The 23,790-nt window shown below is 36.3% G+C and overlaps 1 protein-coding gene across 1 annotated transcript in view; it reads left to right on the top strand.

The window, feature by feature from the left end:
* The first annotated feature begins 7,272 nt into the window (after window positions 1–7,272).
* Window positions 7,273–23,790, top strand: part of clu (clustered mitochondria protein homolog) — a 292,499-nt gene continuing 275,981 nt past the window's right edge. The window contains exons 1-2 of the mRNA XM_090370384.1: window positions 7,273–7,384; window positions 22,556–22,727. Coding sequence (XP_090226510.1) covers window positions 7,331–7,384; window positions 22,556–22,727 — 226 coding nt within the window. The 5' untranslated portion in view covers window positions 7,273–7,330. The remainder of the gene's footprint in view (window positions 7,385–22,555; window positions 22,728–23,790) is intronic.

The raw sequence follows: 23,790 nt of genomic DNA, 5'->3' as shown, positions 1-23,790 counted from the left end.
TTCAGCAATTAACCACCTGCTGGCTAAAGGCAAATTTCTGCACATCTATTCTACATCTGTCTTTTCTTAATTTGAATTTATGCCCCCTTAGGTTCGTAATCTGAACAAGTGGAAGGATCCTACCAGAATTCAGCGTACTCAACCCATTCAAGGCCTTTTACACCTCAATCATATCACCGTGCAAGTGTCTAGTCTCCAACCACTGCAATTTGCAGAACTTAACCCTCTCTTGGTAAGAGGATCCCTTCATTCCCCTCACCAATCTTGTTGCTCTTCTCTATACACACTTAAGCAAATCTATATCCTTCCTAAAATGAGGCCTCCAGACCTGTATGCAGTACTCAAGGTGTGGCCTGACCATTGCCTTATACAGAGGGACAATCACCTCCTTTTCCCTGCTAGCAAAATTCTTATATATCATTGACAAAACCCCATGACCTGCCCTGGCAGCCTATCTGTATTGCTCAGAAAAACTTCAAATCTGACTGCTCAATTACTCCCAGGTCTTTTTCATTTTCTAGCACCTTAAATGTAGTACTACACAGTTGGTATGTTTCTCTGGGGTTACTTCTACCCATATGCAGTACTTTGCATTTGTCAAGGTTAAACTTCAGTTGCCACTTCTTAGCCCATCTGCCCAAATTATCTAGATCCTGTTGCAGTAGCACACTGCCATTACTGTCATTAACAACCCTGCCAACCTTTGTATCATCTGCAAACTTATACCTTCATCAATATCATTGATAAATATACAAAACAGTGGATCCAACACCGAACCCTGTGGGACTTCACTAATAATATTAGTCCACGAAGAGCAGCACTCATTGATTACCACCCTCTGTCTTCTTTCACTCAACCATCCTTTTATCCATTGTAGCAACTTATCCTTAATACCATTCTGCTCCAATTTGTACAGTAGTCTTTCATGCTTAACAGTGTCAAAAGCTTTCCTGAAATCCAAGTATATGATATCAGAATTATTTTTTGCGTCCAGTTCCTTTGTAACCACATCATAATATACTATCAAATTTGTCAGACAAGACTTTCCCTTAACAAACCCATGCTGTGTCTGAATTATTGCTGCAGTCTTGTCTAGATGATCCTGCAATGCATCTTTAACCAGTGACTCCATTATTTTACCCGGAACAGAAGTTAAACTAACTGGTCTGTAATTATTCTTGTCACCCTTCAATCCCCCTTTGTGAATTGGGGATACATTTGCACATCTCCAGTCCGTCAGGACCTCCCCTGAGTCCAAGGATGCTCTCATAATTATGGGTAAGGGTTTGCTGAGTTGCTTTGCCATCTCCTTTAATATAACTGGATAGATCCCATCCACCCCCAGTGGATGGGATCTATCCAGTTATATAGGTGGTAGATGGCTTTCATCAACCGGTGAAATACCACCACTTTGCTTATTGGAGGCTTGAAGTGGTGAAACCCATGTTTAGTCTCTAGAGCAAAGTTTCCGGCATCCCGCTCCTCCCATACTTCTCCTTCAACCTAACCCAAGCACGGTACTAAGTACTATAGGTTCTAATACCTCTCGTGTTTGGGGTTCACATAAAAAAAAAAAAAAATATTGAAGTTAAACATGGGAAAGGCACCTGCCTTTCTTATGTTTAACTTCAACAATTTCTCCTCCACTTAGCTCTCAGTTATTACAAAATCATTAAGTATCCTGCTACGATTTGATAACCTTCTGTCATTTTCAAACCTTAATAATTCCTCATGTGTGAATGTAGATGCAAAATACTCATTCAGTTTGTTTGCTATCTGAGCAGGATCATCGATATTAAGTGGACCAATCATATTCATCCCCTTCCTTTTAGAGCTTATATAAGTAAAAAAATCCGTGCTGTTTTTCTTAGCATTCTTTGCCAAAGATTTCTCGTAATCTGCCTTTGCCTGCCTAACCTCCTTTGTGACCTGATTACATACTAGCTTATATCTGCCATAGGCTTCTGAGTCGCTTGATAATTTATATGTATCCCATGAATTTTAGTTCATTTGATAACCATTTAAGCCTAAACCTTGAACAATATTTCTTAATAGGTATAAAATTTTAGTAGCTTCCACGATTAATTCCTTGAATGCTTCCCAATTAGAATTTACTGTTGGTAACATCGTCAGTTGATCCCACTTGAAAACTGTGAGACCACTGTACTCGCCTTTATGGAAGCAAAAACCCTTTCCTTTGTCCCTGATGGTAATTATATCTTTAAGTAAATTACACATCAGTACACTGTGATCACTGCCACCTAGTGGTTCCTTTATCTGCAAATTGTTATTACACGAATGATCACTGCTGATAACCAGATCAAGAGTATTTACCCTCTCTGGTTGCCTCTCGAACATGCTGTTGCAGAAAACAATCATCCAATAAATCCACAAGTCTTACTAGTGTGTGAATGAGTGACCAACCCACAAGTTTCAGTTAAAATCCCCCATTATAAGACATTCTGATTTACTAGCCCACTCTATTTCTGTGCACAATTGTTCATTGTACTCATTCGAGTCATTAGGCATATAACACACTCCTAATCTTATTTTTGCTTTCGCAGTGCTTATGTCACACCAAACTGACTCAGCAGTGCACTGTTCATCTATATCAACTGGATGCATCTCTTTTGATTTTGTTTTTCTTAATTAACTGCGTGACACCTCCTCCCTGTCTATCCTTTCTGTACACATTGTACTCCAAAAATTCCAATTCTGCATTCCTAATAACAGTGTGACACCACGTCTCTGATATCCCAACAATATCCGCCTTTGATGTCTTGACCAACACTTCAAATTCATCAAATTTATTTACTATACTTCTAGCATTGGTATACATGTACCTATTCCTAGTTACCCTGACACATCTGATATACCCACCTGTTTCATTCACGCTGACTGCCATCAGTCCCTGAAATCCCCAGCACCCCTCGCTCCTGGTCGCTACCTATTCTAATAGAAGTTGTGCAGCAAGAATCACCTTCACCTCTGCCTGCGGCTACTTTTAACCCCTTTTAGTCTGTGAATCCCCCCCCCCTCGAAGCTAGCAGTTTTCCGACCCACCTAACACTGCCTCGATAGCATCAGCAAATATTCTTGCACCCTTTCTATTTAAGTGTATCCCATCCCTGTAGAAGCAGTCTCTCCTGTTAACAAGCACAGGAGTAAAATTTTTTTCACTCTGAAAAAAATTTTACCCATTGAGCCTTGCACATTCCCTCCAGGGCCAAATTGATTGACAAGGCTCTCATCATGTACTCCCTCCTATCGTGTCTGGGCAGAATTGCAGACACTTTCAAATGTAACCCTGACTCACAACTTTTTTGCAACATTGACCTGTATTTTTAAGTAAATCTGCAGATCTACTCTTAATGTCATTGGTGCCAACATGTATAACAATATCACTTTTGTGCCCTTAAAAGATAATATATGCTTTACAACATCAACTTTTGCCCCTGACAATAGTTGCCAACAATAACTAGTTCCTTTGGGACCAGTGCATTCTGCCTTGGAGTTTGCCACTATGGTGCCTGATGCCTAGGAGTGAGTTGGGCAGCTGAGAGCTTGACGGGCCCCCTCATTAATTTCTTCGAGGGCATCTACCCTACACCTCAAGCTCCCGTAGATGCCCAGTAGAACACTGAGTTGATGCCTAATTTATAGACACTCTCTGCACCTCTCACACACAAAGACATCCTCCTTGGCTAGATCATGTTCTGTCCCAGAGAGTTCGGCAAACATTTCACAAGTTGCACATTTTTTTTTTTTAGGCTGTGATGCGTTGGAGAATTGCCCCTGTCAGTTCTCCCCCGAGTCACAGCACTTCTGCCACTTTGTGCCCGTTGCTTTGCTACATATTTTAAATTAATAAAATCAATAAATTTAATTGTCAGTACTATCTAATAGAATCCTAAATGCAGTGATGCGTATTACGCTATATAATTATACGTTAGAGCTACCTAGTTACCACAATTAAAAAGTATAGAGTAGCAGCTGTAATTTTTAAAGAGAGTCAGTGCCCTGAATGAGATGAATGAATTAGTAATGTAAGAATTATCCATCTGCATTTGGTCTAAATTAGTGCATGTTAAATAGGTGTTTGATTTGTTTTTTCACATTTTAAAATGAGTGATTTTACTGAGCAGTCAATTTGCATCATATTTTGTTTCAAATTTGGAATATGCACACCCAAAACTCATGGAACATTGAAAACAGCCTTTGGAGAAGAAGTTTAAAGAGTCATGTACCATGGGAGGGGTGGGGGGGAACCTCTGGCTGGCATTCAACTTCAAAAACCAATGATCCAATCACTTGTGTTTGTGATTTGACCAGGAGTGATATGTTTAACTATCTGCAAAGTGCCTTACTTATGACCACAGAGTGGAAAGTTCTTTTATGTCAGGATCTTTGTTAACCTGCACTTCATTCTTCCATCATTACTAGCAGTGGATTTTAGGTGTATGGCTATGACCTAGAAATAAAGGCCCAGTTCTCTCAGTGGAAGACTTTCTCCTCTGGGAGGAGGGGAAAAAATCTAAATCAAATGTGAAAATCACGTTTAACATTTTTTGATTCACAGAAGGTTATTCTTTATGAATTTGCTCTGCATAGTCAAACAGTTAACCAAGAATACTGCAAAACAATGATTGCTTGGTGAAGGCATTGGAAAAGTGGTATTTGGGCAATTGATGCATTGTCCCATGACGGAGTTTGTAAGTGCCCTTACAAACTCTGTGCTTCTTATTCAGGAATTTATTTTGAACATTCTAACCCTGTGACCATCATAATCAGATCGAGCTCTCTGCTATTTTTTTTTTTTTTTTCCTCTCCCTCCAAGCTTCCATGAAAGGTCACCAATTTGCAATGACTGAGGAAATTAATTCAGAACAGGACATAGGAACTATTAGCAATTCTATATGAAGCTTATCAGGAATACTTGCCAAAGTTGCAAAAGCATTGTAATTGATGTTTACAGTGACAAGATCTCTACTCCAAAGGGATCCATTAAAATAGTCAGTAAGCTTCATTTCCAAATAGTAATTCACTTTTAGAACTTTTTATTGCAGTCAAAATATAAATACTAGCACAACAATTCACAGTAGGCTGTGATCATGGCCTTCTGGTTATAAATATATAACAAGAAGAAAAAAAATAATAATAAATTTTATATATATATATGCACACGTTTCTAATTGTTCGAATGTTACCTGTTATTGGTGGTAGGTAACATTCGAACAATTAGAAACGAATATGTAGTGGCATGTATAATGTTCAATTGGCTGATACGGCAAAAGCAATAGCATTAACGATGCACAAAAGAAAGATTAAAATACAAAAGAATACATACATCTAAACGTAATATTAATATATAAACCAACATATATAAGTAGTGGTGGCCAACCCTTTTCTGAAACATGCCATATTAGTATTAGCAAGTCCAAATTAAAGCAAGGAAGCAGACTTTTACTTATCAGTCAAGAAATAAAAAATAAAATAAAATAAATCATAATGAAATAAAAACGGTAAATTCATCTTATTTCCCTTCCCACATGGTAACCATCCAATTGCTTTGAGTTTAGTCAGGCTTGCTGCCCATAGGTGAACTTTGAGATCCAGTCTTCTCTTATTCCCAGGGATTTTATCCATGGCCCCTAGTTTTTGTTTCACCTATGAGGTAGAACAGACCTTCCTTGTTCATTTTTCTCAACCCTCCCCTCCCCCAGTGCCTTATATACTTCAATTAGTTTTTTTTTTTTTTTATTGTTAGGTTTGGTCTCCAGTCTTGAATACAGTATTCCAATGCAGTCTAACTGTGTGTGCGTACATACACAGATTCACACTACTGTTACCTAATATTTTTGCTAAGTAAATAAAGGTAGTTTAAACTTACACACTTGAAATAAGAAAAGCCCTTGTCTACCTGTAATAAAGTAATGTTAAAACTACATGTTCTCTGTCATGTTAAAACCCAGCTGATAATAGTGAAATTTAAACTGATATGTATTTATTTTCATTTCTTATTATTCAAATCAGTTTTATGCTTTTACACTTTTTATTTATTATTTTTTCTTCTCCTGCATTGGGTGCACATGCCATAAGTTGGCTACTCCTGCTGTTATGGTAACCTCCAAGTTTTGTCTAGCCAGCTCATTATTATAGTTTTGGCTTGCTCTGTACTTTGTAGCTAATGCTGTGCTCTGAATTCACCTAGGCCAGATTCCCAAACTTTTATGCCTTGCATCCCCCATCCCCCTTAAAAATATTTTATGGCCACTCACCAGAACATCTGCAAGTAAACAAATTTAGCCATTAGTGTACATATTTTAATATATACTTCATTACATTTAATTTAAAATATTGAAAAAAAAAATATATGCTTCATACCTGGATTGATGGGATGGTCTGTCCATTTTTTGTTTAAAAAAAAACACGTCATAAAAACAACACTTCTCGCCCAAAATCCAAGTGCATTCTTCCAGGGGGTTGCATGCCCAACACTTTGGAATGAATCCCAGACCTAGACAGATCATAATATATTTGATTTTGAGCTTTGTTCATAGCATATACTTAACATTTATGAAAATCATAATCGGTATTACATTTTAAAGAAATAATGGCCAGTCATTTTTTTTTTTTTTTTTTTTTTCCATTTTTTTTTCCCCTTGTAGCACCATTTGTATATTTAAGTATAGTATCTTGGCACTTTATTTTATTATGTCTACATATGTGATTATAACAAATCTGAAATCATTTATCTATGCTTAATTGGAGTGTGAAATTATACTAATCTTTTTTTGCAATAAAGTGCATTGAATATGTGATGATTATTCTTAAAAAAACTTACATTAACTCTTCAGTAAAATAATGTTGACTCTTTTTTTTTTTTTTTTTTTTTTTAAATCAGTATGTTATGTATATCTTTAAACTGATTTTCTTTTATTGTAGTCTTTGAATTGTGGTATCGTTAAGGAATATGGTGAAGGAATCCATTATGCCCTCTGCCACCTCTCCCTGTGATAGTGCAATGTCTAATGGACACACTCAAGAAAATAGTGATGAAGTTACATGTGTTGATAAGTGTGATAAACTTTTATCTGTAGACAAAAATGGTACAAATGAACCCGTAACAAATGGCCTTCAAGGAACTTTAATTTCTTCAAAACTAAATGGTTATATTGATGAAGACATTGATGATGGGAACTGCAGTTCAGAACTAAAAGAAAAAAGTAGTCAGAACTTAAGGAGTGAAGAAAATGGTGAAAAAAAAGATAAATCGAACTCTTCAAATGAGGATGGTAACAAAGAACAAGAATATGTGTTTATACAGGATATGGGATTTACTGTTACAATTTCTGCACCCGGAGTGGAGCCTTTTGATATTCAGGTATGTTTAGTTTATCCTTCGGTGTCTGCATGTTTTGTACTATATTTTGAAATTGGAAAGAATGGTAAGAACGTACAAAATACAGGAATCCTTGCCAGCCACAAAGGATACATTTCTGAAAAGTGCTGTGGTTGGCTAGACTTGGGTCCTATAGAAAATAGGGGGTTTAGGAATAAAAACAATAATTGTGCTAATAAAATTTGTGGAAAAATAACAGCAAATTTCATTTGTCATTTAGACAACATAAATGTAATGTTTGTATAAAGGGTAAAATAAATGTTAATTATACATTTCTGTATAACAGACATGATGATCTTCAAAGCATTATGAAAACAAGTTACATACATATGCTAAGGGTCACCAGTTGGTGGACCATCAAAATTTTTTCACTAACCACGACTGATAAACAAATATTCTGTATCGTAGAAAAGCAAAATTCAATGATATTTCTATATATACCCTTCATGTCTAGAAGAAGGCAGGGGTTAATCTGATGTGTGACATTTAAAAATCAGTTGTACTTTATATTGAATGAAACTTTCTTTGTGTTCTGTAATAAAGGGAAATAAAAATGTTATTATAATATTTATTTGACATTTTATTAATTTTATGCCAAAAGGCATCCCTGTCATGTGATAAGTTACATTTTTAACTAAGACTGATTATGAAGGAAATTAACTCGTTACTCCTGGTATATATGATACTTGTTAGTGCATCATTAGGAGGATAAGACAAACAAATCCTCTCCCCCTATCCTATGCACTAGCAAGATGGATTTGCCAAGATGCAGTGGCACACTTGGTCCAGAGTCCCCCGAGGCCAGGGAGCCCAGAACAACACAATTACTATTTGTTCAGGAGTTCCCACGGCCCTATTTTTAGAACCTCTAAAAATATGTGCACCAGGCTCTCCAGATATCGTAAATCCAGCATTGCCCACTGGTCTCTCTCTGGATTATGATCAGTCTTTCCATACCAGGTAGAAAAGGCCCTAATTTGAATCCTATCAATAAAATGAGCAATTTTTATGAACTTGCTTTTTCACAAGCAGGTGAGGTAGTTAGTCTCAGGTGAGTTCCCCCCCCCCCCTCATAACCTGTAGATTTTCATCTAGCAAACCAACAGAAGAATAGCAATTATATAGCACAGTATGCTGATAATTATTATTATTAGTAGTGGTAGTAGTAGCCATATGGTGCAAGGAAGCCTGAGGCTTATGCTGTACCAGCCAAAGCCAAAAATAAATTTCTGAGAGAGAGAGAGAGAGAGAGAGAGAGAGAGAGAGAGAGAGAGAGAGAGAGAGAGAGAGAGAGAGAGGGAATTGCCAAGAAGAAGAATGAAGATATCCAGCTCAGGACCTTGGGTGTGCCAAGGCCATACTCACCAGATGTGAGCCCCTGGGGTTAAATGTCTCATATTGCTTTGGCACTTAAGATACACCTCATCTCCCACTAGATCCAACCATGTGATCTGTGGGTGGTGAGAGCAATAATTACCATGTTCCTTTTTAAGGAGACTGAAAAGCACAATCATAAAATTTTGGATTATAAAATATGAAGCTGCATTACCTGAAATCTAAGGTTGGGGGTGGGATTCCTGTGAATAATGCTGGCTACGAAATTCTCATCTCCTTTGCAGCTAATATAGTGAAGTGTGTGAATTTTGTCAAGTAAGATACTAGAACTATCAAATACTTATCTAAAGAATTCATCTGCTGGAGCCTCACCTCATGAGTAACCACAAATCCTCGGAGAATTAAAAAAAAAAAAAAAACCCCACCCCAAAGAACATAGCATTTCAGTATAATCTCCTAAATCCTGTTTTTTTTTTTTTTAATAACTTTGATTGTAAGTTATTAAGATTTTAATAACTTTGATAAATATTGTACAATATTTATCAGATTGAAACTAAAGGAAGAGGCCCTTGAATCAAGTTAAATATCTGCTGATAGCACCCTTTTAATGGAAACTACAACCAGAATTTTGGAACAAAAAATTAATATTAAAAAAAAAAAAAAAAAATCAAAGATGAGATACCTCTATTTTAGGATATTTAGAATTGTGGGGGGATCAGATTGTGGAAAGGTGGGAAAAGTGCAAAACTTTTCAAAAGTACGAAACTAAACCTAAAATAAAATGTGTAATAGGATATGTGGAATCTGAAATTCCTATTGTAATTAGAAATTAGATTGAATGTTTAGAATTAAGGGACAGGGCACCTCAGATTGGAGGGGGGTGCTAAACTTTTCCAGTGGGAGGTCTGAACTAAGAAAGCTTCACAAGCTATGTGCATGCACGTGTTTGGAAATGATTATTTGAATATTTATTCAGATTCAACAGTGCTTCAATAGTTTGAGTTTCATATTTTTTTTAAATTCATACCCCCCCCCCCCCCCCCACAGACAGGTATTTCATAGGTGTCATTTGCCATAATGCTGTAGTTTTATTTTTGTTACCCACAATGATTTGGTTTAATTCTGTACTAACATTTTGCTTGTAGTTTCCATTAAGAAGTATTTAATGGTTAGGTTCATTGTATCTTTCTTTAGTTCTTGCTTGGTAAGGTTTTCATAGTATAGGACCATAGCCATTTAACTCAGGCTATGTGGAAGGATTTAGGATTTATTGAAATGCTGTCTTTTGGGTTTTTTCATTCACCGAGGCATTTCAGTTCCTGAAGTGATGAGGCCTGGGTGGAGAGATTCTTCAGATAATTTACGCTATATTTATACTGATGAGGCAAAACATTATGACCACCTACCTAATATGTTGTTGTTCCTCCATGTGCAGCCAAAACAGCTTGTACCCAGTAAAGCATGGACACTACAAGATTTTTAAATGTCTTGTGGTATCTGGTACCAACACATAACCAGCAGATCCTTTAACTACTGTAAGGTCCGTCGTTGAGATGCTCGATGGGATTGTCTGGGGAATTTGAAGGCCAAGGCAATACCTGAAAGTCTTATGTTCCGTGAACCAATCTTGAACAATCCGGGCTGTGTGGCATGGCACATTATCCTGCTGAAAGACTGCACTGCCAGAGGGGAAGACTGTTGCCATGAAAGGGTGTACCTGGTCGGCAATGATGTTTAGGTAGGTGATAGACGTCAGAGTGCCTGGCACACGGATGACTGGACCCAGGGTATCCCAGAAGAACATTGCCCAAAGCACGACACCACCCCTACTGTCTTGTTTTCGTCCCATGGTGCATCCAAGCGCCATCGCTTCCCCAGGTAAACAAAGCACATGTAACTTGCCGTCTACAGGATGCAACAGGAAACATGATTCATCGAACCAGACTACCTTCTTCCAATCATTCAAGGTCCAGTTCTGATGCTCATGTGCCCATTGTAGGTGCTGTCACTGGTGAACCGTGGTTAGCATGGGCATTAGACAACTCCAGTTGGAGTTGTCTAATGTTGAAGTTGGCAGAAATTAAAGTTTTATAGAATGTGATATATTTTGTATGCTGAATGGTGAGGTGTTTTTTTTTTTTTTTTTTTGTAGGCATACTATAATGGGATCAGGTCAAAAATCAGACATACTAAAGGAATACTGAAATTCACATCGATAACTGCTTTTTTTTTTTTTGTATGCTTTATTGTCATTATGCCCACTGGACAGTTGTCAAAAAAAAAACCTCTTAACATTAACCAGATCGACAACACCATAGGAGGACATGGCTCTCATTTCTTTTTTGTGAGAATGTTCTATTTCAAGTCATTGATTATTTTATTATAAAAGGAACAAAAAAGCTGTTAGATAAAGTAACATTGGCATGGAATGTTTTGTTTAGGCTAATCCTACTCCTTCCTTATGTTATGTTGAGCAATGTGTGAATGGACACTGGAGGTGGAGTTAGAACAATGTTTTGGTGATAGCTGAGGGCAGTATAGACAAGAAAAAGGTACAAGGTAATTTTTACTGAAACACAATGCATGAAACTGCAATATGATATAAAGTTCAATAAACATTAAATCTAAAACTAATGAGATGCAAACTAGTAGCACAAAATTGTTTATACTCTATCACAACCTCATAGGTCAGAATAGTTTACAAATTATTTTGACAAGGATATTTGGGGTGGGGGGGAGGTTGATGTTGAAAGATGCCAAACATGCCTGACACCAAAAATTGGATTTCTTCATCCTTTGTTGAAGAAAGGAATTCAAGTTAAAAAATTCAGCTTCAATTGAGGAATACAGTGGTCTGTTTTTCGGTTAAATATTGTGCAATTCCTGTATGTTACCTCAGCCACTTGGGAAAAAGTGTTCATTTTCAGCTTGTCAGTACTCATAAAATAGTGTTAAAACTTAGACTAATAATGGGAAACTAGTCATGTATCTCTTTTCTAATTTTACTACATTTTTGTATTCTTTACTGGGGTTTCTGAATCATCAGATGGGAAATTTAGGCTTACTATTGTAATACTATTTATGGTAAAAATAATCTGCTTATTCTTTATCGTATGATAGAATTCTTGTAAAGTTTATTGAGCCATTTATCTCATGTTATGAATGGCAGATTTTTATCTATGTAATGACAGTATCAAGGAATTATACTCCACCTTTTTCTTGCTTAATCTTGAGAGAGAGAGAGAGAGAGAGAGAGAGAGAGAGAGAGAGAGAGAGAGAGAAGCTGATTTATAAATAGCATAATTGACTGAGCAATTGCTATAGAAGAGTTGCCAGAGAAAATTGTTTATTTTCTTAGAGAAGAGGATGAAGACTATCTCTTTTTGCTGTGTTCTTCTGTTGATACATTTATGAGCACTTTATTTTCACAGTTCATTAGCAGGAAAGATGTATTAGTAATGCCACATGTTGCAAGGAAGCCTGACTTATGCTGCGCCAGCCAAAAAAAAAAAATAATAATAATAAAATAACAAAAAATACATAAAATAAAATAATAAGAATAAAAACAAATTAATAATAAGAAAATAAAAAAAAAAAATAATAGAGAAGGAAATGGACAAACTATGTAGGTAATTATCCCTTAGGTAATTATTCAGCTGATCTTTGAATTTCCCAGACTGTGAGCCTCTACCACCCATGTAGGTAACTTATTCCGGTAATTTATAACTCACTGGCTAAAATAAAACTTCCTGCAATCCAGTGTAAACAACTCCTCCCCCCATAAATTGAAATTACAGCCCCTAGTTCTAGAATCATTTATAACCGTGAAAATTTTATCTTTATTCATTTTGACTAGTTTCCAAGCTCTGCAGTCCACATATTCGAAGTCTTTCCTCTTATGGACGCCCTTTTGCCAATCTCACCAGGCGAGTTACCCATCTTTGGACCCTTTCAAGAAGAACAATATCTTCCTTTAGGTGCGGTCTCCATTCTTGAACACGGTACAGTCAGTCCTCGTATGACACATGTTTACACTACACTAATTCGATCATACACGATTTATAAATAGGGGAACGATATCTTATGTAACACGAACCGAATTCGCTTATGCACGATTAGCCTTTGTGTTTACAAGAAATGACAGTCGAACGCAGAATCACCCCAACCGAACGCAACACAATAGGAATGAAGAGAAGATTCTGAAAATGTATTTGTTTTTTTATATCAGTGAAGGGGAAACACATTTCACCATAATAACGTAAAAGCCCACACAATTCCAGCTATCGGTATAATCGCAAATGCAATTAGATCGAGTTTACTACCAGTTTATAACAGATTCCACTAGCAGAAACACAACTAGAAATTGTTTTATGGTAGTAACCCCCAGAAATGTGCTTTAGTAAAATATGAGGTGTTAATAGTGTATCTCTGCCTTTACAGTGTTGTTTATTCAGTTGCTACACGTGCGCAGCTTTGTTTATGTGTATCAAGGGTGCCTCCTCGTTTTGTAATTGTGCTTTATTCCCTAAAAATGATATTAGTAAATTAATAAGAGGAGTTTACCTCAATATAGTACGTGGAACAATTCCGTATGATACCCTCCAGAAATTAAAACGGAAAAAACGAAAAAATCGACAACTTACCGGTACATTAAAGAAAATTTAAATAATCAATTTAACACAATTCAAAATCAATTTAAAACAATTAAAATTCAAATTAACGCAATTAAAAGAATCAACGAAAATATCCGATTCTCCTAGGGAAGGAAAATCGTTTTGAATATTTTCGTTGATTCTTTTAATTGCGTTAATTTGAATTTTAATTGTTTTAAATTGATTTTGAATTGTGTTAAATTGATTATTTAATTTATATTTTCTTTAATGTACCGGTAAGTTGTCGGTTTTTTTCGTTTTTTCCGTTTGAATTTCTGGAGGGTATCATATGGAAGTGTTCCACGTACTATATTGAGGTAAACTCCTCTTATTAATTTACTAATATTATTATCAACATAGAACATATTGAGTATTACAGCTCTGATTCATACTATCCCTAAAAATGAGTAAAATACTTAAAAGGTGTGAAAAGGAAGCACCCTGGTGAAGACACTGCAGATTCAGAGAGAAAAGGAAAAGCAATATCGATAAACAGAGACTGACTGGGTCAAAAATTCTTACCCGGGAAAATTCATAGTGGTCTCGTACTACATATGGTTTATGGCCAAAATCACACCGGCCTCCGGCCCACCGGGGTTTCCCTGACAAGGCTTATGGCCAGTCCGCCTCTGTCGATAGAGAAAAAATATGAAATTGTGAAACGCTTTGAGCGAAATGAAAGACCATGTGATATTGCACATGCTTACAGCCCTAAATGAGGCAACGCCGAGAATTACAAAGAATGCAGAGAAAATAAAAACAACTTTCATAGCAGGAACAACTCAGTATAATTAAAATCCATTAGATTAAGACACAAATAATTGGAAGAGATGGAACGCCTGTCATCTGTTTGGATAGAAAATCAAACAGAAAAACAAGTTTGCTTACGACAGAAGCAAAAGCATTAGCAATATTTTATTACGTAATAGTCGTAATAAAATACGTAAGTCAATCATTAACAACTCTACCAATCTTTACATCTTCTGCAAATTTAGACATGCCCTCCATCCCTTCATTGATGTCATTTATGAAAATCAAAAACCGCAGTGGCCCTGATACTGATCCTTGGGGAACCCCACTTCTTACATCAACCCAATCTGAGGAATAACAATTTATCACAACCCTCTACCTCCTGCCCTGAAGCCATCCTGCTATCCATCTAAGGATTTTCCCTGTGATTCCAGCTTATAAAGTAACTGCTTATGTGGGACCGAGTCAAATGCTTTGCTGAAATCCAAATCAACGTCGAAATTATTCCCTAAGTCCAGCTCTTGTCAAAATAGCTAACTATATTAGTTAAACAGGATTTTCCCTTTACAAAACCATGCTGAGTATCCTTCAGAATTCCATTTCTATCTAAGTGATCCTGAATTCCACCCTTGACCATAGTCTTAATGATTTTCCCTACTACTGAAGTTAGACTAACTGCCCAGTAATTTCCCAAATCACTCTTAGAACCGCCCTTATGTATTCGAGATACATTGGAAATTTTCCGATTCAACAGAATCGCTCCCCGAGTCCAGTGATGCTCTCATAATTAGCCTCATTGGTTCAATGCACTCACTGCTGCCTCCTTAAAATTACAGGGTAAATGCTAATGCTATCAACCCCAGGAGCCTTACTGGCCTGTAGGCTCAAGTTTTTTCATTAAATAAATGTGTGAAATTTCAACTTCATTAATTACATTTTTTTCAACTTCACTCCCAGAATTTCTCATTGACTTGAAGGGTTTTTCTTCTCTAAATATCGATGCAAAGTAACTGTTGAGTTCATCTACAACTTCAGCTGGGGCATCTAATACTATCCCATGTCCATTACATAAGGATCCGATCTGGTTTGTCCTTTTCTTTGCATTGATATATGTGAAGAATTCCTCACCCCCCCCCCATTGCTCTCTTTTCCTGTGATTTCTCATAATCTGCCTTTGCCAGCCTAACCTTTTCAATGGCATTATTACAGATCAATTTGTAGCTGTTATAGGCTTCAGTACTTTTTATTGCTCTGTAACTTTTCCATGCTGTCTTTTTCTGCTCAAGTAATTTGGCAACTTCATTATTCATCGAACTTGGAATCCTCCTCGTGGAGTTTTTTTTTTTTTTTTTTTTTTTTTTTTTTTATGGTATATAAGCATTGAAGGCTTTTGTGATTAATGTTTTAAAGGTATACCATAATTCAATTGTATTCGCTCTCTGTGGGATATCTAGCCAGTTAGAGGCCATGTTGCACCTTAAGGCATCAATTTCCTTTTCTTTCCTGAAATTATAACCCATTCCTTTGCCTTTAACTACTGCTCTCTCTCTCTCTCTCGGACTGAGCAGGCTCAGTGCTGATGGGATTCTTCCTCTTGCTCAGATTATAAATCTTGAGGGGGCATAGATTCAAATTGAGGAAAGACAGTTGTAGAATAGATGTGCAGAAATTTTCCTTTATCTAGTGAGTGGCTGATTGCTGGAACAAACTTCTATCTGTCTTTGTAGAAGTTGACAGCTTAAATAAATTCAATGCAGAACTAGACAAACATTTTTGAGCGAATGGATGGGTGAAATGGGAAGAGATTTTCTGATGCTGTATAAGATTGCTTTCTTGCATCATATGCTAATGCTTAACTGTAATATGTTTGGATGTATTTCTCACTTTAGAAATGATAGTGTCATCTCTAAAGAGTGAGCAATTTCATTTCTAATCACAAATTTTAGTCTTTTCTGGAAACAACCCCAAAATTCTAAAAATGACACTTTAGAAACAGTATCATTTCTTCTTTTCTCTGTAAAGTGAGCAGTTTTTAGTCATTCCTAAAGTGAATAATAAGCCCAAGTTGCTGTCTCTGGAGGAACTGTAGCTTCCCTGTGACAGAAAGACTTATAAATTCTGAGAAACATTTTTATGAAACTTAAGTGTATTTTTGCAGCCTACCACTTTGGGTATAATATTCACATAAATTTCATTACATGTTTACTTGGAATGTTTCTTCTGCACACCACTTGGCTACTTGTTTAGATCCACTATATTTATTCACCATTTAAACATGAAATTACTAATGGGGCAAATTACTATCTTATATGGTTCTGGCAAGGCGTGAACAGTTGTAATCGTGGTGCTTTGGCAACATTGTTCAATTAAATATGATATTAATAATTTTAGATAAACTCAAAAAATATTGTCATTTTTAAAATGAACAATAAGCCAGATCATGTCACTTTCAATGGAGGGAACATAGCTTCCCTGTGACTGAATTTTTCAGTTGAGTGAAGCACTTTTTTTGATCAAACTATTTCAGCACTTGTTGCTGACAGGTAATACTAATACATTTTCAACGCTACAGGTAATACATTTCCAACACTGCCTCCGTAGCCAAGTGAGCAGGAGCAGCAGTGCAAAGCACACACTTCTTGATTAGACCGGGGTTCGAGCCTGTGACCACCACATATCCCCGGAGCAATATGGCCTTAGTTGCTAATGCTCGTAAAAACCAAATAACAACAACAGCATTTCCAACCATTTCAATTGTCTCAAAAGCTAAAATGCTTCAGTTCATAATCCAGATCATGGATGGTCAGATCATCCATATCACAATCTTCCTATCATAACTATTCCAAGAATTTCTGAAATTTGTGTTACAGACAGGTGGATCTTTAAGTTTCATTTGTTGTAAAACTTGAGGCCACCATCTTTGCTAGGCTTAGCTAGATGTAATGCTTTCAACAACTCTACAAGTGTCTTCACACATGTAGCAAGAATCTAATAAGAAATTTAAATGTGTATAGAAGGAAATGATGCCTTCATCTCTCTAAATGAAAAGTACTGAGAAAGTTTCTATGCAGCTGTTTGAATGCCTTAATCATTGATCCATTGGTTGAAGAATGGAACTCTAACATTTACAAGGTAAAAAACGTGAAAATTTTCATCTAGTACATGTAAACCATCTTTACATACACGAGATGAAACATTTTCAGATATCAAAATACTTTTCCTTTCTTTACAACTTTTTTGATATTTTTTAACTTTAGGTTTAGAAACACTTATTTTTTTTTACTGGATGTTGGATTGCTCCTGTGCAGAATCTTGGTATTATTAGTAACTGCAAAACTTTCAATGCATAATTGGGCAGAAAACTTCTAGGCTTTCACTTGTAGGTGAATGATAACAATAACCAGTGATGACAATAAGCAGAATCCACTGTGATAATAGCCCATAGTTTTATTTGAAAAAATTCAGAACAGAAGCAGCAAACATAAAAAAAAAAAAGGTAGCTTAAGTATGTGAAATTTTGGTATTATGCTTTGTTTACATTGTTACTCTCCATTACTTGGAACCATAAAACTTAAACACCAGTTTTTTTTTTTTTTTTGTTTTTTTTAAATTCTGGTTAATAAACTATCTACTGTATATTATTAGTTTGCGGCTAACACAATGATAATAATATATTATTGTGTTAACCACTAATGTCACAAGAAATAGGTTCAACAGTCTCCCCCAAAAGGTGTGTGTGTTTGTCTAAGTTGTGGTTAAATCCAGTTTAAGTTATTTGAATTAAAGCACTTCTTCGTGCATAGAGTAAAATCTACTGTTATTTCTCAAAGAGAATAAGTAAACAATTATTAGATTGTGATATTTTGTGTCCCTGTGTTGTTTTTTTTTTTTTTTTTTTTTGTCACATTGAAATGATACACAAACATATCAAAACCTTCAAACGTACCAGTCTTTTCACCTATTTTCTTTGAAAATTAAAGCCTTTATAACCTACACAGGGTGAAATGCTTCAAATTTTTCTTAAGTTGCTTCCACACAATGCCACTTAAAGAATATTCTGAGCTTATTTCAACCATTGGTTAACATTTTTTTCCTAATGTGTGGATATTACTTATCTCTTATCTTTCTTCGATAATTAAATTCTGATAGCATGTAGTGAATGTTTGTTCTAAATCTAGAACAAACAGGTCAAAGAATGGCCTGTTCTAGATTTAGAGAAAGAGTCATAAATGCAATAATTAGATTAAAATTTTTCAGCCTTGCTGAACAAGAAGTAGTATTCATATTGAGAGTACTGACCATAGTAACATTAGCATCTTTTAATTCATAAATGAAACACACAAGTAATAATAACTATGAAAATTGTAAACCAATCATCAGTGGCAGGAAATATGCACATTCGACCAAATGTTGCATCATATCAAGTGATGTTGATGTTTGCACTATGAATTTTATATTTATTTTATAATTTTCATTTGGATTGATTAATCTGCATATTATATTTGCATGGTGGTGTTGTGATGAAATGCTAATCTGTCTGCAGTGCCCTCTATAGCCCATTAAGTTCTATATATATCAGTTCAATAGTTACTTTGTCAGTGGTGTGGTTTCACCATGTCTGTCTTATTATTTTTCTCTGCATAAGGACCACCACTGGGCAAATCTAATGCATTGGTGGTTCGTTCTTAGTATCATCCTTTCAATGCATGGGTTTGTCTGGCATTCGAAATGCAGTGATTCCCTGACCATTATTGGCCTTGTGGTCTTCTGTTGATGCCGCATAATGGTCAGTCTATTTTTAAGTTTAACTGATCACATATTGTTGGTTGTGCACGTTTCCAATTTGGTGATATTTCACACAAATCGGACACTGGTGCTGTCAGGGGCACAGTTAAATTTCCTTATAATTGGCTTTTATATTTTAATTGGTCTTCATATAGTGCTTAGTAATTAACTTCTAAATTATACTAGGAGTGTACCTCCCACAATACCCTCTTCTTTATGTTTCTCCCCCACCCTTTGTTCTTTTCTGTACATATTATTTTGTTTAATTATTTCGCTCGACTGATTTGCCATACGACTGGCACACATTTTACTTAATTTATATATATTTAAACAAATGACTTTTTTTTACTAAATTCAAAAAATGACTTGATCCATCATGGTGCTTTTCCATAGATCTACATTTTCCTACATTAGCAATGTTCTTTGAACTGAAAGGAAATATTAAATGTGTTTTGACCAACTAATATAATAATGAATACACTTAATTATCATTCTGTGGTAGGCATAATGAATTGTCTAATACATTTACCAACTTAGATTTGTAAACAGTTTATCAGCAATTATTATTAGTAGTGGCAAGTGATGCAAGAAAGCAAGCTTATACAGTAAGTGTAAGCTTACTTTCTTGCACCCCCCACCAAAATACACTTCCTACATACCTATCCGAACTGTCTAATAATTTATCTAGTTCTTCTCTAAACTGTATTGTTTGTGTTCTTATAATCTTGCAATGAAAAATACACTCAGAAGTTAATTTTTATTAACAACCTCAACAAATTGCTGATGATCCTGAGAAATTTTTCCAAAAAAAAAAAAAAATGAAGTGGCTTTCAAGACTACCAATTTTAAACACACACACCAACCGTTTATGACTGATTGAATAATAAAATAAAATAAAATGATAGAAAAGACTGTAAAATAATATTTACAAAAAACTAAACTATAACAAAAATAAAATAAGTAAATAAGTTAAAATGCATTAAAATATAAATATAAAAGCAATAAAAAGACGATAAAAAACACTATTAGAGCTTTCGGAGGTGTCTGCCTCCTTCCTCAGTAATAGTGAGACTTAAGCGACACATCCTTAAATACCAGGTTCACGGCACACGTGGATGACCAGGCGCATACTCAGCATTCCTTTCACTTGTACCAGAACCGGAAGTGGTCTGGAGACGTGGAAAATTAAAACGTTTATCTCTGGCCAAAACCACCACCTCAAAAAGGGGGTTAAGCCTAACTCCCCTGTCTGTTCATGCTATTGTTACCAGAGGATCAATCCACACTCTCCAGCCACTTGCGGTCCCAGAATCTATGCGCCCGGTCAAGGATGACAGCGTTGTCGGGGGAGATCTGGTGTTGTTTTTCCCAATAGTGCTCGGCAATGGCAGATTTATTGAGCTCTGCAGTCCGTATCGCTCGTGAATGTTCCCCCAGACGGTCCTTGAGACGCTGTCCTGTCTCCCCCACGTAACATTCCCCACAATCCGGGCATGTGATCTCATATACGACTCCACTACTAGAATTCCTAGTAATGGGGTCTTTGACCTGTGACACTACTGTGTGCAACCTCCGGCCCGGAAGCTGCACACAGCGTGTCTGAAAGTCGCGAAGCATCCTCGCAATGCGATCTGACAGGCCCGGATAGTAGGGAACATACACTGTGGTAAGCGGTACAGGCGGAACTACCTGATTGGGCTCTTCCTCTCTGTTGTATTCATCAATGACTCTCTGGGGGTAACCGCACCTCATAAGATCCGTCGTGATTTGCCTAATTTCCTTCTCCCCATCCTCAGGGGTACTGAAATGTGTCAATTAGGCAAATCACGACGGATCTTATGAGGTGTGGTTACCCCCCAGAGGGTCATTGATGAATACAACAGAGAGGAAGAGCCCAATCGGGTAGTTCTGCCTGTACCGCTTACCACAGTTTATGTTCCCTACTATCCGGGCCTGTCAGATCGCATTGCGAGGATGCTTCGTGACTTTCAGACACGCTGTGTGCAGCTTCCGGGCCGGAGGTTGCACACAGTAGTGTCACAGGTCAAAGACCCCATTACTAGGGATTCTAGTAGTGGAGTCGTATATGAGATCACATGCCCGGATTGTGGGGAATGTTACGTGGGGGAGACAGGACAGCGTCTCAAGGACCGCCTGGGGGGAAACATTCACGAGCGATACGGACCGCAGAGCTCAATAAATCCGCCATTGCCGAGCACTATTGGGAAAAACAACACCAGATCTCCCCCGACAATGCTTGTCATCCTTGACCAGGCAGCTAGATTCTAGGACCGCAAGTGGCTGGAAAGTCTGTGGATTGGATCCTCTGGTAACAATAGCATGAACAGAGACAGGGGAGTTAGGCTTCACCCCCTTTTTTGAGGCGGTGGTTTTGGCCAGAGATAAACGTTTTAATTTTCCACGTCTCCAGACCACTTCCGGTTCTGGTACAAGTGAAAGGAATCTTGAGTATGCGCCTGGTCATCCACGTGTGCCATGAACCTGGTATTTAAGGATGTGTCGCTTAAGTCTCACTATTACTGAGGAACGAGGCAGACACCTCCGAAAGCTCTAATAGTGTTTTATCGCATTTATATTTTAATGCATTTTAACTTATTTACTTATTTTATTTTTGTTATAGTTTAGTTTTTTGTAAATATTATTTTACAGTCTTTTCTATCATTTTATTTTATTTCATTATTCAATCAGTCATAAACGGTTGGTGTGTGTGTGTGTGTGTGTGTGTGTGTGTTTAAAATTGATGGTATGAATAATCCCAACCTCAGAGGCCTTATTGCAGATATGGCTTTCAAGAATCATAGTATGGTTATTCCCTTGCTTCAATTACCTCTTTGCTTTCCAACTAGTTTGTTTGCTGTGATGAGAGAAGAACATTTTATGGTTGATTGATTGATTTTGATTTCATTGGCGCAAAAACGACATTTTATGGACATTCTTGTGTTCACTCTTATAATAGTGTCCATGCCTCACACTCACTGTGATAAAATATCTCCAATATCAATTCCTCATTCAAAAATGCATTTTTCTTCCACTGAACACAAATTATAGATTTTTAAAATAATCTCAAACAAAAGATTAACATGTCTTTATTGCATCTAGTACTATTTATGAGTTGAACTAAAAAAATAAAATAGACTTGATTTTTATTAATTATACATTACCTGATCATCATCATTGTGGGATTCCTCCCCTCCACTGTGTTTTCAGTTTTGGCTTTTGCTTTCCTGCTTTATATTTTATAAATAAATTGGTGGTTAGTGTTTCTCTAATTAAACTTATCTTCTGGCATTAAAAAAAAAAAAAAAAAACATTAAAAAGTAATATTGTGTTGTGTGTGGTTTTTTTTTTTTTTTTTTTTTGGAACTGTTTTTGTGATCTTGTCTAGTAAGTTGACAAGTATTTTAAAAAATACTTCTGTGCGATTCTCTTTGTACTGCACACCCAGATATCAGTAAAAAAGAATGGTAACTGAATTTAACAGTTCCCAAGTTTGCATGGACATTTTAAATAAATATTTCTATTTATTTTTGTGCTTAACAACTGCCATTTAATTGTATACCATTATTACTACTGAGTGATCAAAAATGTAAATTTTGTGTTTTTTTTTTAGGTTAGCTCCATGGAACTGGTTCAGGAGATTCACCAACTTTTGATGGATCGGGAAGATACCTGCCACCGAACATGTTTCTCTCTTCAACTTGATGGCACAACTATGGATAACTTTGCAGAACTAAAAAACATTGAGGGACTTAAAGAAGGTTCTTTAATAAGGGTTGTTGAAGGTAAAGAATTTTTAAACTCATTTAACAATCATCTAATATGTTTTTCTCTAAAAGTTAGTTATTTGTAATATTTATTGCATAACAATGTATGATTTAACTTTATATATAATGTAATAAGAATTGGTGTGCTGTGAAATTAGTATTTATATCAATCGTTTAAGATCTCACCATTTTTGGCAGAAAAGAAAAATGCATGGGATGCATATAAAGTGTCAAGTGATAAAGAAGCCTATGGTAGGTATAAACTAGTCACAATCAAATCGCAATGGTGTGTAATATAAATTTAAATACTAATGCATAATAGTTATGCTAAATAAGCAAGAATATAAAAGATTAAAACTAGAGTTAGTGTTTACTTAACTGCAACATTTATGGTTTGTATTCTTTTTCTCATACACCTACATTCTCATTTTTTGTTCTGGCTTTCATTTCATTTGTTCGACCCTTGCTTTCTGCACCTCTCTCTCTCTCTCTCTGGACACCTCAACTTAATGTTATTCTTCAATTGCAGTGCAGGCCTAGCCACAAGTTTTTTGCAGGCCAGGGGAGAATGCAGTGATAGTTAGTATATAAAGGCAAGTTATTAACTTTGTATTCTTTCAGCCAATTACATTTGCTCTTCCATTTATTCCCATTCACCATAACACTCATTCACTCTCCCTTTTCCTCATGCTGGGGTCACTCTTTCTTTCACGAAAACTGACATTTATTCCATTTTACCATAATTCCCAATTCACTCTTTCACTCAGTGCCCAGCCTATTCATTCTGTCTTTCATTCTACATTGCATCCCCTTGCTACTAGCTTACTGATATTTTTCAGCTAATCTGCTTCCCTGGCTGCCTGTACATCTCCCTTCCCTACATGGTTGCTTATTTGGTGTGCCCCAGGTTCCTATATGTGGGGGGTGCCCATGTCAATCAGGTTTTTGTCAGGGTGCAGAATACTGCTATCCCGACACTTAAGTCATCATCTGGGCATGGTGGGAAACGTGGGCAATTTTTACAATTGATTATTGTTTAATTGCTGGGGGGCTGAATTGCCCTTCTTTGGATAATTCTATG

The sequence above is a fragment of the Mastigoproctus giganteus genome, chromosome 3 (assembly GCF_048544385.1).
Source record: "Mastigoproctus giganteus isolate SK-2022 chromosome 3, ASM4854438v1, whole genome shotgun sequence".
NCBI classification, from domain to species: Eukaryota; Metazoa; Arthropoda; class Arachnida; order Uropygi; family Thelyphonidae; genus Mastigoproctus; species Mastigoproctus giganteus.
The sequence above is the reverse complement of the archived record's forward strand: the minus strand, read 5'-3'. Positions and strand labels throughout refer to the sequence as shown.